The sequence below is a fragment of the Mytilus galloprovincialis genome, chromosome 6, assembly GCF_965363235.1.
Source record: "Mytilus galloprovincialis chromosome 6, xbMytGall1.hap1.1, whole genome shotgun sequence".
NCBI lineage: Eukaryota > Metazoa > Mollusca > Bivalvia > Mytilida > Mytilidae > Mytilus > Mytilus galloprovincialis.
Genome location: NC_134843.1, coordinates 80,726,294 through 80,743,074, shown reverse-complemented (window position 1 = coordinate 80,743,074; position 16,781 = coordinate 80,726,294). Strand labels below are relative to the sequence as shown.

Sequence of the window (16,781 nt, the reverse complement as noted above, 5' to 3'; positions counted from 1 at the left end):
TTATTATTGTATATTTCAGAGAGGAAGTTAAACAGAAAGGTCTGACAGTTGTTGCTGATGTCAGAGGATCCAACTCTTCTACAATTAATACTTTGTTAGAGGCTATATATTTACTAGAGGTAGATACATTGTTAGAATCTAGGTTTTTGTATATAATACACACACAACAAAAACAGCACTGCTTGAAAAAATGGCCACTACTATTCCTATATTTGATTGGAGAAGGGCACTCTTTTAATCTTTTTAGACTGCATATAATATAACGTATTGGTAGAAAGTAGTAAGAATAAGCAATTCCTTTTGCTCATATGGAAAATTTGGAGTTCTTCGATTACAACTCTTGTAGAGAAGGGGTGGAGTGTGTGCAAGAACAACTGTGTAGGTAAATTGTAAACATTATGCACCAAAAAAAAACTTGACCACATGACTTGTAGTATGTCACAATTCAGGGAACTGTGCCTGGATGAAGATTGTTTTCATCTGTGCAACTGACACTCTTGTATACTAATGCCATGTAAAGAAAGTGCATAAGGTCTAAAGTTTAATAGTTCTTATTGTATGGAAAAATTGGTTATATCTTTACAAACTTCATAGGATCAGTGTCAAGGACAAATATATTTTTCAGATGATCGCTGTATGTCAAGATCATGTAAAAAAGTTGTTGTTGGCATTATTTCTTTGTAAGATTGTTGCTAAACCTCTTATGAAGTAATGTCTTTAGACAAGTACTTTACAGAGGATATTCATTCACAGCATCTTACATTTTATAGTGTTAAGTTTTTTTGCTTGCTGAGAGAAGAGTTGGATATTTAGAAAAAATGTATTTACAGTATCATTTGTGAAGAAAACAAATTGACAATGTTGAACCCATTTATTTTTCAGTAAAAAGGATTGAAATTTAGCAATAAAAAATAAATTTGTTATAGGACAATGATTTTGCTAGGATAATATTTCACAGCCTTAATGTCAGATGATTATTTCATTATTCTTTTTTCCATTTTTCAGGGTAATATACCAAATTGTATTTCTTCGTTATTATGTGTCGCTGATCTCCATACTGAACCATTGGTGTTGAAATCTCCTGTGTATGACAAGAAGGCAACTTTTAAGGTATAGTTTGATGTTGCTATTAGGGTTGCATGTGGCCACTGTAAGCTGTAGAGCTACTTCTTTTATGAATATCAAAAAAAAAATTAAGAGATTTATGATGAATAGTTTAGGACAGATTTGAGATTATAAAACTATATTAAGAATTCAATTTGCCTATTGGTTTAGGAAAACTGCTTTTAATGTGGTTCATATTTTAGTTGAGGAAATCATTATTTGTTGGTGTAATAAAGAATTACATTGTATATCACAAATTAATAAAATCTTAAAAGACATTCAAGAAAAATCTTTAAGAATACCTAAATCCTATCAAATTTTATTTCTTTCAATTGTCTTTGGATAGTTACTTTTGTTTCCTTCAAGTATGGTACTATTTAATGTGACGTTATATTTGATATCTAAAAAAGCAGGGCTTATATTACTGTTCTTCATATAAATTTATAAGAATTAAAAAAAATATGTATTCAGACTATTGCATGGAGCTGGAATGGATATTGCTGAAGATGGAAATTAAATGTTTTTTTAAGAAGAATAAAGAAAATTTGATCAATAAAGTAAACACTGGTTAACCAAATAAGAGTAGGATTTCATTTCTTTCCAATAGATATTATGAAATAAAATCTATTTTATATGATACCTTATATACTTTACCATTCTTTTATTAATTTTCAGAGCTCTGTTTTACTGTCAGTTGAACAACTATGTGATTCTATAGAATTAGACCAGCTCCCACTTATATTCCATGGATTGTTTGTATACTGTCATGAGGACTGGGTTAGATTTCATATGGTATGTCAAATGATTTATCATAATCTTTCTTGTGTCTAGAACTTTACAGGAAGTATTTTCTTCACTGTCATAACAAATGAAAAATGAGTAAAAGTACCTTACTTGGAATAATTTAAAACCTTTAGGAATATCTAAAATTTCAAATTATTCTCTAAAATTCAATGAAATATAAAAAAATTAAAAATGTATAATATTATTAATCCTTCATAGTCTGCTGGAAACCATGCACCGCGTATGGTGGAGAATTGTCTCATTGTCAATCATACCACATCTTACTTTTATTCAGTTTATTTTTTTGACGAAAGACCCTTCCCACTGTTAGTTATACCAACATATTAACTTATTTCAATAAACAAGACAATTATTTATTTATCAATAAAGTTTCAGACAAAAAGTCTGATAAGACAGATATTTTAAACCATTTAGAGCACCAAAACCACAAACGCCTAAACTGTTTAGCCGAATCTGTGTAAGGTCAAATTCCACCAGAGGGAGTTACAACCTTTAATAGATTAAGTAGAATTACATCATATTAAAATGAAAATAACCAATTATATTGTATGATGTAATTCATGATTGTAACAATCACAAGACAGCACATCTTCCTTAGACATGAATTATGAATTTATATGGTCAAAATTACAAAACTTTGAATTTTTCCAAATACTGAGGATTTTCTACCCCAGAAATATTACTTTTATAGCTACAATTAATAAACCTTACAAAAGTTTTGTCCTCAATGCTCTTCAACTTTGAACCCTTCACTTTTTGTATTCGAGCATGACATATCTGATTAGTCATTTGTATAGAAAATGTGCATCTTGTGTACAAAATTTAGAGTCTGGTATCTATGCATAATGAGAGACTTTAGGCTTAATAGTCGCCCACATCAATCTTGAAAGCTGTACTGTCTCAATGGTATCATGAAAAATGCATGATACATATGTCCTTGTGCATGTTCTACTCATGTTTTTTTTCAATGATAAAATTGAGAATGGAAATGGGGAATGTGTCAAAGAGACAACAACCCGCCCAAATAAAAAACAACAGCAGAGGGTCACCAACAGGTCTTCAATGTAGCGAGAAATTCCCGCACCCGGAGGCGTCCTTCAGCTGGCCCCTAAACAAATATATACTAGTCCAGTGATAATGAACGCCATACTAATTTCCAAATTGTACACAAGAAACTAAAATTAAAATAATACAAGACTAACAAAGGCCAGAGGCTCCTGACTTGGGACAGGGGTAAAAATGCGGCGGGGTTAAACATGTTTGTGAGATCTCAACCCTCCCCCTATACCTCTAACCAATGTAGTAAAGTAAACGCATAACAATACGCACATTAAAATTCAGTTCAAGAGAAATCCGAGTCTGATGTCAGAAGAATATCTTTCATATCGAAGTTTGAGCTTCAATTCTGAAGTTTTACTTTTTTTTAATCTGTGTTTATATTTGCTCTCTTGTTTTCTTCTTCAGAAACTGGATCCATTTTTGTCCAAATTAAGAGCTACAGCCAAATATTTAATATGCGTAATTCAAGATTTATCAGACATTGATGTAATGCCAAAAAACTTTGATGAAACAACTCAGACAATCAAACACCATGAAGAATCAGTGAAGTCTGCTTTATGTGATCAGAGATTAATTTCATTACAATCTGATGGAAAAGGAATAATAAGTGATTTACAAAAAGAGGAGGAATATATGTCACATACAGAAGACTATAGGTAATGTCCTGATTATACCCCCACAAAAAAAAAGTGGGCATATACTTTTTTACCTTTGTCTGTCTGTTCCTTTGTCCATTCATCCCATGAATAATTTTTGTCGCATCTTTCTCAGGAACTACATTATAAGGATTTCTGAAATTTGGTTTCAGTGTTTATATAAGTAAGCTATACTATATGATGCGTTTTCAGATTCATCACTCAACAGCTCTCTGTTTACTGAACACTTACATATTTTTACACTTTAAATTATCAAGTTGCAGAGGGGGTCTCATCAGTAAGCAGTTGCTCACAGTTTCACTTGTATTAAAACTGAACCCAATAATATTCATAAATATTTCAATTCTTTGCACTCTTACCAATCGATTGTTCTAACAAAACATTACCAGACCCATAAAATCTATTAGAATCTAAATTAAAGGAAAATATGTGTAAGAATAGCTTAACAGTTATCTTAGACCAATTTAACTAAGTTTTTTGAGAAGATTCTAGGAACTGTATGAGAATTGTTGAGAAATTATTTAGACCAATTATATTTTTGTGTTTTTTACATTTTAGGGACTGCATGAGGACAGTTGATCAGTTATATATCCAGTTACAGAATAGTATGGTTAAATTAGTGAAGCTTTCAGAGAACAGATTGAGGAAACTGGAGAAATGTTTACATCTCAGGGAATTTGAAGAAGAAAGTAATAAGGTTTGTTGATTTAACTATTATAAATATGAGCCATTTATGTATGTAAAATACATCAAGAAATTTATGTTGTGATGTAAGGGAGATAATCTAGCATTAATTTTCATAATCAATAATCAAATGATGTTGTTTAATTAATTTCCAGAAATCATTTAAATTTTCTTCTTAATTTACTTGCACATTTTTTTTTAATCATCCTAGCAGAGCTAGATGAAGCTTATATTCTATTTTTGTAAGCCATTTTGGTTTTGATGCTAACGTTAGGTTACACAAACTTTTTGCATTCAACTGAACAAAACTGATGAAGTATATGTCAGGCAGCTGAACGGTATATGGACATTCTATATTGGAATAACTAAATACAGTGATAGATCTGATAAGAGCCCTCGACATATCATAAGGAATGTTTACTTAAATTGTTTTATAGATTTTTTCTAGACATAGAACTTTCTTCATTGTGTTTTTGAGTGCACGCATGTAGTCCACTGACATATAAATTTTCTGATATTTCTAAGTTCCTTCTGTCCAACATTACCAACTTCCAAATTGAAATTGAAATATTTCCACAGAATTAGTGCACATTTTGTAATCTTAGCTAATTAGGATACTAATATACAATACAATCTAGAATAACGAGTGCATATCATGTCCTGATCTATGAAATCATAGAACGTCCTCTCTAACTAATCTATATATTAAAAAGGGCGTTGATATAATGGTGTTTTTTTTTCAACTTGAAAGGGAAATAATTGTCCTTGACTGCACTGCTAAATATGTTGGAGGCAATTTTAGATAATCATTATAAATGTCAAAGCAATAATTGGTAGTGTTTATTTTGTGAATCATTTAATTTCTTCCCTTTGGCAATAACATAATACTGCAATTAAGTCATATGATGTTTACTAAATGATTTGTACTTGGTGTAACGAGATCACTGCTCCTTTAATTTACAGTGACGGATCTAGAAATTTTCACAAGAGGTACCCACTCCAGTCATACCGTGAATAACCAACCAAATTTTTCCCACTAAAAGTAGGTTGGCATCCTGGTTCCCCTCTGATTTAATATTTAAATGAATCAATTTATTTCTTAAAAGCAGAGAGATTCCAATAAACTTGTTTGGCATTTGAGAATCAAGATTTTAGGTTACCTGAACCAAAGAACTATTTTATTGGTTAAACTTGACATAAGTTTTCTGAAGATGTCGTATTCTAAACTTGTTACTACAAAAATCATCTCAAAGCCCCTAGAAGTTAAATGAAACCAAAATAGCTGTTTCCAACCTTACATTATCACTATTATTGCTTACAATTTTTGTTATGTGAAATCTATTCCTATTGGCCTACTTGTCCAAATAAAGTGAAAATAAGTTTTGTCATTACTGTAATTTGTAGATATTTACCTGATAATTTGTGTATAATGATGTTTTACCATTTGACTGTCTTTTGACCTAGAAATTACAGCTAATTGGCTTAGAAAAGTTTCACCTTCATATTTATTCCTGTCAGCAGATTATTTGCCACTCCTTAGATTACAATTTCACCTAGTACTTTTAGGGAAATTTTGGGAATATTATGATATTATTACGTAAGTATTTCTGTATTGGCCTTGTTATTGGTCCGAGGCTTGCTGTATTGGCCTGAGGCGAAGCCGAAGGCCAATACAGCTGGCCGAGGACCAATAACAAGGCCAATACAGAAATACACGTAATAATATCTTTATTAATTAACTACAGTGTTACAATATTTTTTTAATTTCATTTCAAAAGAGATAAATATTTTTACCTTGAAGTGGAACTATCAAAATCTCAGTTTGTTTCTTTTTATTAGATGCGATACATAATGATCTGGTGCTGTTTCCAGGTGTCTTCACCATTTTCTCATCTGATGAATTTTTCTACCCTTTTCAGTTACTATAAAGTGTTACAACCTAAATTTAGACGCAACACATAAATAGTAATTGGAAAGGTACTGCCATTGCATGTGTAATGCAGAAACTAATTTAAAATCGATGTGTACAATCGTGAAATTATGAGGTCGTCAAGAAATGAACTTTGTGATAATCTACTCGTTCCCCAAACCTGAAATAGTTTTATCGTCACGTCTGCTTTCAAAATACCTTTTAAATGAATGTCACCGTCTTTCACCTGAAATGTATGCCATACTGACATTTTCAGCATGTTTAAGATAACTAAACATTCTTAATGATAACTGCGTCTTCAAAACAACTGTTTACTTTCAGTTTGTGTTTATCGTGACTTTCGATGTAAAACCTAGAGACGTTCCGAAATCCTGCACTTGTGTCAACTCGGCCAATACAGAATAACTCGGCCAATACAGAAAAAAATCTGTATTGGCCCAGTTATTCTGTATTGGCCCAGTCTACACATTATATTGCATAGGCAGTTTTCATCATATTAAGTCCAATAACAGTGTAGTTAATTAATAATGTAGATTATTTTTCTTCATTGTCAGCCCTCTTTGAAATCAATCAATATGTATTTGGTATATAATTGTATATTTAATATCTCATCTGAGTGTAGCCTTGGTTGTTCTACTTCGAGCACAATTAACTCATAAAATTGATTTTTTCGCTCAGTTAATCTTTTGAATATTGTGCTGCTGTTTAGTATCAAATTATATAATGAATTATTTGCAGAGATTGTCTTGGTTGACATATTAAGATCCAATTTCAATCCATGGATTTAGAAATTTTCTTGAAGATGAGTTTTGTCACTCAATATTCAGTCTTTATAGCAGACATGCAATTAATTGCAATCTATAAAGATCTCTTCTGAGCACATTATATCAACATGCACAGAAACTGCTGCCTTCATACAAATGAAAATCTATGGAATCCATGATTGGAGCTCCAATTTGTAAATTTTGACATGTATATATTTTTTGCTTTATACCACATCGTAAGCAAATTAGTTGCTATGCTGTCTTTCTCAGACATCTGTTATTTAATTGTTGGTGTTCTGTCAAAAAAAAAAGAAGATTTAATTTAGTGTATATTTTACTTAACCAAATGATGGTGTAGTGAAATCCCTGAGAAAATATTAGCTGGAAACCTTTGAGATCAATATCATCATAACAAACCCCTCCCCATCCCATTTCAACTTAAAGGATTTTTTTTTTACTTTACTGCATTTTACTCAACCAAATGATGAACAAGAAAAATCCCTGAGAAAATATTGGTTGTAAATATTTGAGATCAATGAATTATCCATATGTTTCTCACCAATGTAACATCAGTGTTGAAATCGATTGCTTTCATTATGTAACTTGATGAAATGTATGACTTATTGATTCAAGTATTGGCTGTAATTATGTGAAGCTGTGAAACTTAACAAGATTTGTATCCCTTCTATAAAATGATGAGGTGTAGGATCAATCTGTAATTCATTATCTCTTATTCAATCTCAGTAATATGTTTTGTAAATTTGACCGGTATTGAGAGCACTCTTGATGTTCTAATTATTGGAGTTTGATTTGAAATTGTCCCAGTTGTGTGTTAGAAAAGCAAGAATGTTGTTTAAAGTGGAAGAAAATAAATATCTAGTCAGTGTAAACTGACCAGTATTGTTCCTTTATTCGTGTGTTATGTGTTAAAGGATATTTAGAATACTAAAAGTTCAGATATATTCATACTGTTTTCTTTATTATAATGGGTCAAATTTTATTTATTTAAGAAAAAAACCAATATAAATATAAAAAAATATTTGTTATTTGTGTGACTATATATAGATGTTGGGAGTATTGATTTACATATGTTTGGATATACATGATATACTTTATCATAACTCAGGGTCAAGCAACAATTTATTGAGTTATAAGTGTCATGTTTGTTACATTTATAAGTACAGTATTAATTAATATTTTTTCTACTTTTGTCGTTATTTGGTTATGTGCCTTCTGTGGTGCATTTGAACTGCAGATTAGTGGTTGACTTTCATAAAACCATTTTAACCTTTCTGTGGTAACAGTATTGTATTCATAGGATTGTATAGCAAGAGCCAAATTTATGCATTAAATGCACTGATTGCCCAAAATATTGTGGGCCATGGCCTGTACTAATTTCTAACTCAATTGTTTTATGTGACAAAATATGCCAAACGTAGTTGAGTATCACATTATAAAAAAATACAATTCTTGTAAATCCTTTTAAAAATACAGTATACACAACCTAAATATCATGGGCCCTAAAATATTTTTATAAGTTTATTATATAAATTGATATGTATAGTGATCTCAAGTTCATTCTCAAATTCTATAAATATAACATAACATTCCAACATTGACTCCACCAATAAAAACTGGCTGCCACGAAATAGCCTAAAAGCAGTGCTTAAAATCAAATAAAATCCAAAGTGAACTACTGGTGATAGAAAGTTATAGGAGCATTAAAACAACTGTAGTATCATTTTAAGAGCCATACCAGCAACATACCTACCCACTAGTCTATCTGTTAAGTCACTCTCTTGGTATGTTTCATTCATCACTTTACAATACCCATCAATAACTTATTTCTTGGCTAGTCACTGTATAATGTCCATTGATAATTAACTTGGCACAATCTCCATAGGTCTATATTAACCCAGCATTCTTGGACAGAACTTCAAAAACAGATTGACACAGTCTGCTGTTTGTTTATATTATCTATAAGTACATATTCTCTTTCTGCTGACTTAGCTGTCTGTATGATAACCATATGACTGGTCAGTAGCCAGTACGGTTAAAGTCAGAAGTTCTGGACCTTTCTGGTGTGAAGAATAGCAACCCTTTACAGTTTTAGGGGTCTTTATTCATGGTGTATTTGAAAAATGTCATATAGGCAAGATTGATTATATGTTTTTCCAAGGCAATAAAAATAAACTCCTAAATTGTTAAAAGGATTAAGAATTTGTGTAGTTTGTATTTAAATCGGAGATACTGCTCTAGATTACTAAAAATCTTATAGCAAGTTTCTTAAAATTTCCTTTTGATCCTTTTATGTGATAATTCTCTCTCAAGGAACTCATCTGAGATTGTTTTTTCTGTTTTTAGAAGAGTGAGAATGCATGATGTATAATGCTAACGTCATTGATGTTGTCAAGAAAAATAGTGAAAAGCAGATTATCTACAATATATCAAACTCCAGGAAGTTTCTCCTCTAATCTCATCTCAGGGTTATCCCCCTTGATGAGATTGTATCAAAGATACTCCCTGATGTCATCTCAAAACCATAGATAGTAAAAGCCAAGCAGAGTTTATAGATGATAAATTGGTTATTTCAAAATATTCACTGCAAAGGCATCATGTTTTACTACTCATTCAACTTTTTTTCAGCAATTTTATTTTCAACATTTTTTGTTACATAGACAGTTTATTAGAAAGTGGTTTTCATTGTCTGTTCTTTAACTGTTAGACACATCCTTGATTAAAATATTAGGAGGTAAATTGAGATATTTGCCATTTTCAATCAGAAAGTTATTAATGTAAGAGTCTTGATGGAAAATGTGGATATCTGTGTTAAAACTCTTGATCTTATTTGACTTGTGCTTTTATAAAGAAAAATTCTATTTTGGAAAGAAAGTTTATGTTTCAAAGTTAAGTCATTATTTCAAACAGTGTAAAATCTTTGATTAATGTTATCGAGCATAATGATGGGGTGGAAAGCATGAAAAATCATTAGAAATATCATCTGACTAATTGGAAGATTAATGATAAACAGTAAAAAATGAATAAAAACATGTTCTCACAGCAGACGGCACATGTCCAGAATGGTTAATAAGTTCCCTAGATTGTTTATTTATTTTAGTATGACTAAAAACATCTGTTTTTATGAGTCTAACACCAATTTCTTAATAAATATCTAATCTAGAATTAAGCCTATTTTATCTCTTGGCTTTATCATCATCAATGCTACTAAAATTACAGAGATCATTTTCTCTATTTTATAGATAACTGATGTTTTTGTATGTATTGGCAGATTCTCTGCTTTGATCCTAATTTTTGGTAAATATGAATTATGATAGTGAATCATAGTCATCTGGGTTACAAGGATGTTTGATAACTTGCAGTTTCTATGGAGACTTTGATAAAGTTTTGAAGATGTGCAAGTTTTGAAATCTCTATAATCTTAATGGTTTATATAAGTATCTTAGAAGTGTGTCAGACTTGTGCCTCAGTAGATTATTGATAGTGATAAATATTTTGGAGTGTGATGTGGATGTATATGTAATCCATAGGACAAATATTACCATATAATTTGTATTTTTTAAAGGATTGAGAGTGTATTTTGAGTGATTATAAATAAAATTCCAAAATGTATGATCGAATGCTGGAATATGTTGTAAGTAATTTATAAGTATATAAAAAAAATAAAGTAATTTCTTCAGAAACTGAGTGCTAGATTCTATCTAATTAATGTTCAGGTGCAGATTTATTTTTTTTGGTGGGGAAAAATTTGTGCAAGACATATACTGAATTATTTAGAGGTATTTGGAAATCAAGATTTTGATTATTTTTTTATAAACAAGAGTAATGTTTTCTTTTATTATTAGTTCATGTAAAGTGTTTAATCCTTAGGATGATATCAATTTATTTATTTCATTTATATCATGTAAATGAAAAAAAAAAAGAAAAAAATTGTTGAAATTTATTGAATATTGGACTTGTATGTTAAGGAAACCGCTTGCAAATGCAGGAAATATCAAGTAGTATTCAAATGAGTTTGGACTTGAAAGAAAATTTGCATTCAGATGTTTGACTGAGCAGTCTGGACTATTGACTAGAAAATGGTGTAATCAGACATGACATTTTAGTTGTTAGGAAGTGCAGACAACAGTAATAGAAAATTATTATTCTCAATTTTATTCATCATCAATTTGCTGTTTATCAGAGCTGAACATAAAATCAGTACCTACATATTGGTAGCTGAAATCAAGAACTTATTGGTTATAATTTTTTAGTACATTCATTGTAAACTTTTGCAATTTTGTGCTTTGCTTATCTAAGAATCTTTGCTCTTTCACATTACCAATGGGACAAAAGTTTTTTTCAGTGGCAGTTTGCATTTATTTCTTCAAACTTAAATTAGTTTAAATTGGTTAGCATGGTTACCTTTTTGTTATGTGCAAAGTACCGGTATTTTTTTTATGTTAATGAACTAGAATGAACATTTGTATTTTCAAAGCAATTTGATTTCTCAGTTTTGCTTAAGTCAGAAACAATGCATTTAGTTGATTTGCTCTTCATTGAAAATTTGAATTCTAGGTTCATGATGAAACGTGCATCTATATCCACAGTATACATGATAATTGCCATTTGGTATTCCCCGAATAATAATGAATCGACTATACCTAGTTATCAATTTAAAAAAGTTATTACTTGGGTATGTAAATAAAAAGATTAAGTACAAGAATAATTATGCTAATTGAAGTGCAAAAAGTAAACTGACATTAACAGGTTATCTGTGACTGACTTTAGATAAAGAAGAAAGCATTAATGAATTACAGCAAGATTTTGAATAGGTAATGAAGACATTTTGATCTCATTAGATGATCATAGACTCCCTCAATGAAAGACCAGTGTATTCAGTTGGATATTTTCTAAGGATTATAACTCTTGATCTTAATTGACTGTTTTCCTATTAAAGGTCAGTGGTTTTCTCTGGGCACTCCAGGTAACTCCACCATTTAAAAACTGACCGCAACAAAATAGCCCAAAAGGGGCACTTCAAAGTGGCATTTACACACCAACAATCAATCAATCAATCAATCTAAGGATTATTATGTGACAAGAGAGAAAACTAAACAATATTAAGATTTCAAATAAAATAAAATCTGAGACAATATGGCATATGTTAGTGAAGTTTTACTGTACTTCTGTATTTTGATTAATTCATTTATAAATGTAGGTTACATCTTACCTTGACCTCATTAACATGGATCATTGAGTATGTAAAGTTTATTTGATTCCTGTAAAAAACCCATTATCTTAAAGAAAATTCAACAAAAATTATATCATTATCAGTATTTATAAAAGTAGGTGAGACAGATTCAGGGAGACTTTTCAGTTTATGCACTCTTTTTTTTGTTTGTTTATTTCTCCTAACAATTAAATGCATTTAGAACACAGAGGAAATATCTGGCCCCAATAGACACTAGCACTTTATGCCATGAATTGTTTTCATATAAAAGATGGTGTCTTCTTCTTTAAAATATTCAATTACCTTTTGTTAAAAAATAAAAACTTTTTAAACTACAATAACAATATCTGTTTTACCTGTTGGTTTTCCTGTTTGAACCTCAGTAAAGAATGTGTACAACATGTTGTATTGAGTTGATGTAGATGATTTTATAGTTCTTAATGGGGGTGTTATTGAACATGTTAGAAATATTACTGCAAACAATTATATAGGTAAGCTAACATTTCTATTTTATGTCATTTCTTAGATTCTATGTAAAACAAGAGGTATAACCTATTTCAGTATACCCTCTTGATGCATATTGTTAAAACAATGGTCAAAATTAGGGTTTTGAAGTATAATGTTTGCTCCTAAACAAACATGATACCCACATGAGTGACATAGAAATAGACTCAGGGTATGCAAGTTATTTTCCTTAAATGCACCAATAGTGACATTTATTGATGATTTCTAGTGTAGGGCCAATCTTTTTTAGTCCAAAAATAAGAGGTCCCTGTTGCTTTTCAATACAAAATCTTTACTTATCTCCCTTGCCTATCAAATCTGTACTGAAAAAAAATCAACTCTCTTGTGACTTCTTTGTTTCTTTAGTGTGTAAAGGAAAATATATTATTTTGCTTTTGGTAAAGAGAAGAGTCCATGAGGTGTCAACTAGTAATAAACATCAGGTGCACAACAACAACCAATTAGCCACAATCTTAATTGTGTATACCATACTTATACACTTATATATGTATATATGTCTTCATTTTAATGACTGCACCCATGTTACTGATAACACTGCTGATTTTATCACATATGCATGAGTTAATAGGAGGTTTAAAAATGGTAAAAGTGTCAATGTTAGTGAAAGGTCATGTTCTTCCATTTTTTTTATAAATGTGAATGATTTATTTCAAAAAGGAAATTTCTAACAAGCAGTTAAAATGAAATACTTATTCTTAAAATAATATTAATGTAGTAGACTGCAAAATGAAATAAAAGGCTATATACAAATTTCAAGATAAAGATTGTTCTGAATGAGATTAGGGACATAAGTGTTGTTTGCCTAAATTCCAATGGCAAATCTTTCACGCTTGTTGTGGATGAGAACAAGTTAAGTAATGCACAAAATGTGGCACTAAGAAGTAGGTTGACTAGGATGTAGGACAGGAGTATTGTTTAGCCACATAAATAACAAATATTAAGCAGGTGCAAAATTTGACCTTGAGACAGGACAACCATGGAGTCTAGACCCTTCAACTAGTTGTTTCAAGCGTTCTTCAATAGTGTTAATGTGCAGAGAGCTTGTAAGAAGGGTCACACTGTCAAATAGATGGCCCTTTACATGGTTCTCATTACAGAATGGAAAATGTCAAGGTAGCAATTAATACTTCTATACCCTGGTTACCTAGGGGTTCATTGACATAAGGAGAAAGTCCTTGCCCTAAAAAATATCTGAGATTCAAATGTATTAGAAATGTATCTTTTTTTAAGCACAGTTCTGTCATGGATAAATTGATCTGATCTTAACTTTACTGTCTGATTTATGAGAAAGTCATCAACAAACCTTACTATGGTGTTAATGAATAGCTTTATACTAACTACCTAATGATAGCTAACTTTGTTTGGATCCAATTCCAAAATCCATTTGTCCAACCATCTTGATAAAGATAAATTGTGGTCACTTAAGTGACAATTATAGAATTCAAGTAAAAGGAAAAAGCCATCATTTTAGAAATTTCCCAATCACATCCAGCAGGAAGAGATTTCTATTAATTTACAAGCTGGATCAATAATCTTCCCACTTATATATATCTGTCTGTTTTACTTAATCCTGACCTCTCTTTTTCAGGTTATCAGTTGGTTAAAGAGCCATGGTGGACAGATCGCAGACCGCTATGCCAATTTGGCCGACAACCTAAAAGCCATCCGATCACAACAGAAAGACTTTGAGAAATTTCATTTCAGTGCAATGGTAAGTGAAACATAAATATTTTGTTTTTATTTTGTGCTAGAAGCATTACTTATTATACTAGAAATCATTTTTACAACTTTTTAAATGATTGATTCAGCTTATTAAAGTATGCATGTGCATGTTACGTGCAACAATGTGAAGGATAGTGCATACAGATGTTCATTTATTAAGTGCAAGCTGATAAAGATGCATATAAAATATCATAACTTTATCTTTCTTTTATATACTAAGTCCTGATCTAACACACCCATAGCAAATGAGGTGCTTAAAAAAATAATTGAAATGTAAAAAAATATTGTAGGTACAGCAGACCAACATTGAATGTTAATCGAAGGTTTTACATATTTTTAGCTACAGTAACTTGTAAATAATTTTGCTCAGTCTGAATATGTTGAGTATACATAAGTGTCTGATATTTTCATCAAAATGAGTAAAATAATAATTATCATATACTTAGACTAAATAACATATAAATTTTACCGTATGATAATAGCATTAAATTGACGTAAATTCCATATTTTTCGAATTGGTGCTTAGCGGGCTGATATGAAAAGTTTATCACATGCTTCGATTGTTATCACATGCCTTTCCGTAACGTTATCACATGGCATTCCGGTAATACTCGGCCAATTCCGGAAAATACACCTCAATGCTACGTTTTCAGTGAAAAACATTACAAAGTAGTGTACAAAACAACTATTTGAATACTGGAAAGAATATTGTTTAAAATAATAAAAAAATTAAAATAACAAATTATTTAATAAATGCATTTTTTAAGTTTTTCTGAAACATATTTTAGAAAGTTTCTTTAAAAAGTTGACTTTTCCAAACAATGATCATTATGTATATTGTTGAATTATTTTTTTTATCGATTTGTCTATATAAAATTTTTTTTTCTCTCTCTGTTGAGGCATATGATAGAAAGATTTCATATTGAATGTATCAAATTGTGGGTCCGACGGCCGTGAACTTTTTTACTCTTTAAACTTCGGGAACCAGTAAAAGGTCAATATATGAATCTGCTATTTTTTTCTACTGTTGAAGCATATGATAAAAAGATCATAACATGTCATTTTTCATATCGCATGTATTATCAGCCCTCGGTCAATATCAGCCCTCGAGCCATGCGGCTCTTGGGCTGATATTGAACCTAGGGCTGATAATACATGCGATATGAAAAATGCCATGTAATAATCTGATAATATCAGTCTAAAATAAAAGAATTTAAAGAGTATTGATGTATCTCCCTTACAGAAAGATGGAAAAATGATATAATATGACATTCCAAATCCTTAAAAGACATTCTGGCTAATTTGTGTTTATAATTACTCTAAAACTTATATCAAGGACATAATTGGAAAAATAGCTAGAAGGATTAAAGACTGCTATCATCAATAACAAAATACAGAATTGACTGCAGATATAAAATTTATGATTTCCTTTACTTTAGGGCAGATAGAATTTTTTTTTTTATTGTTTGTAATATTAATAGCTGGAAGTGGCATGTACTAATTAGGGACATTGTTAAGTAATTCAATACTAAGTAAAAGATCACAAAAAATACCATTTGAATCTGTATCACAACTTAAGAAAAGCTTACTATTAATGGTAAATATAGATTTACATTTTAAGATCTTAAGGGTTACAGTTTGGTAAAAAAAAAAAAAAAAAAATAGATAATCACTGTTTCTGGTTATATGACTCAATTATTGAATAGGAGGACAGTTTCTGATGCTGAATCTGTATTTGTACATTACATGGTATGTCTGAATTTCTTGCTAAAATCAGATTATCAAATAATTTTTGGAGGAGTTTTATTACATGTATTATACTGCATTTCTCTGCAAAACTACATGTAATGCATATAATAAGTGTATCTGTAATTGTAGCTAAACATGCTTTTAACCTTTACACTGCATTACTGGTACATAAGATTTTAATATATGATACTGACTGATACAATAAAAAGCTTGTGAAAAATGAATCCTACTTTAGTAGAGTGTTTATTAAGCTCCAGATTTCTTTGATTTTTTTTGTGCCTTTGAGCAGCTCTGATATTGGTAAATACCTACATCTCTTTATCTTACTAATACTAAGTGCAAAACACATACTAAGGAAACAATTTTATGAGAAGTTGTTTCTGTATAATGATGTGTACTTCTGTCTTGTATCAAGGAGGAAATTAAAACCATTTCTGAGCTAAATTAATAAGAATAGGCCTTAAAATGCCTTTAGCAAATTAACACTGAACTTGTTAGTAACGATCGATAAAAGGACAGCATCAGGCTTGATCATTTGTCACTTGGATAAGATT

The 16,781-nt window shown here is 30.5% G+C and overlaps 1 protein-coding gene across 4 annotated transcripts in view; it reads left to right on the top strand.

The window, feature by feature from the left end:
• LOC143080470 (puratrophin-1-like) overlaps window positions 1-16,781 on the top strand; it is a 103,094-nt gene that overhangs the window by 70,202 nt on the left and 16,111 nt on the right. For all 4 annotated transcript variants that reach the window (XM_076256323.1, XM_076256324.1, XM_076256325.1 and 1 more), the window contains 6 exons: window positions 20-119; window positions 1,006-1,110; window positions 1,780-1,896; window positions 3,373-3,623; window positions 4,182-4,320; window positions 14,345-14,467. In XM_076256323.1, coding sequence (XP_076112438.1) covers window positions 20-119; window positions 1,006-1,110; window positions 1,780-1,896; window positions 3,373-3,623; window positions 4,182-4,320; window positions 14,345-14,467 — 835 coding nt within the window. The remainder of the gene's footprint in view (window positions 1-19; window positions 120-1,005; window positions 1,111-1,779; window positions 1,897-3,372; window positions 3,624-4,181; window positions 4,321-14,344; window positions 14,468-16,781) is intronic.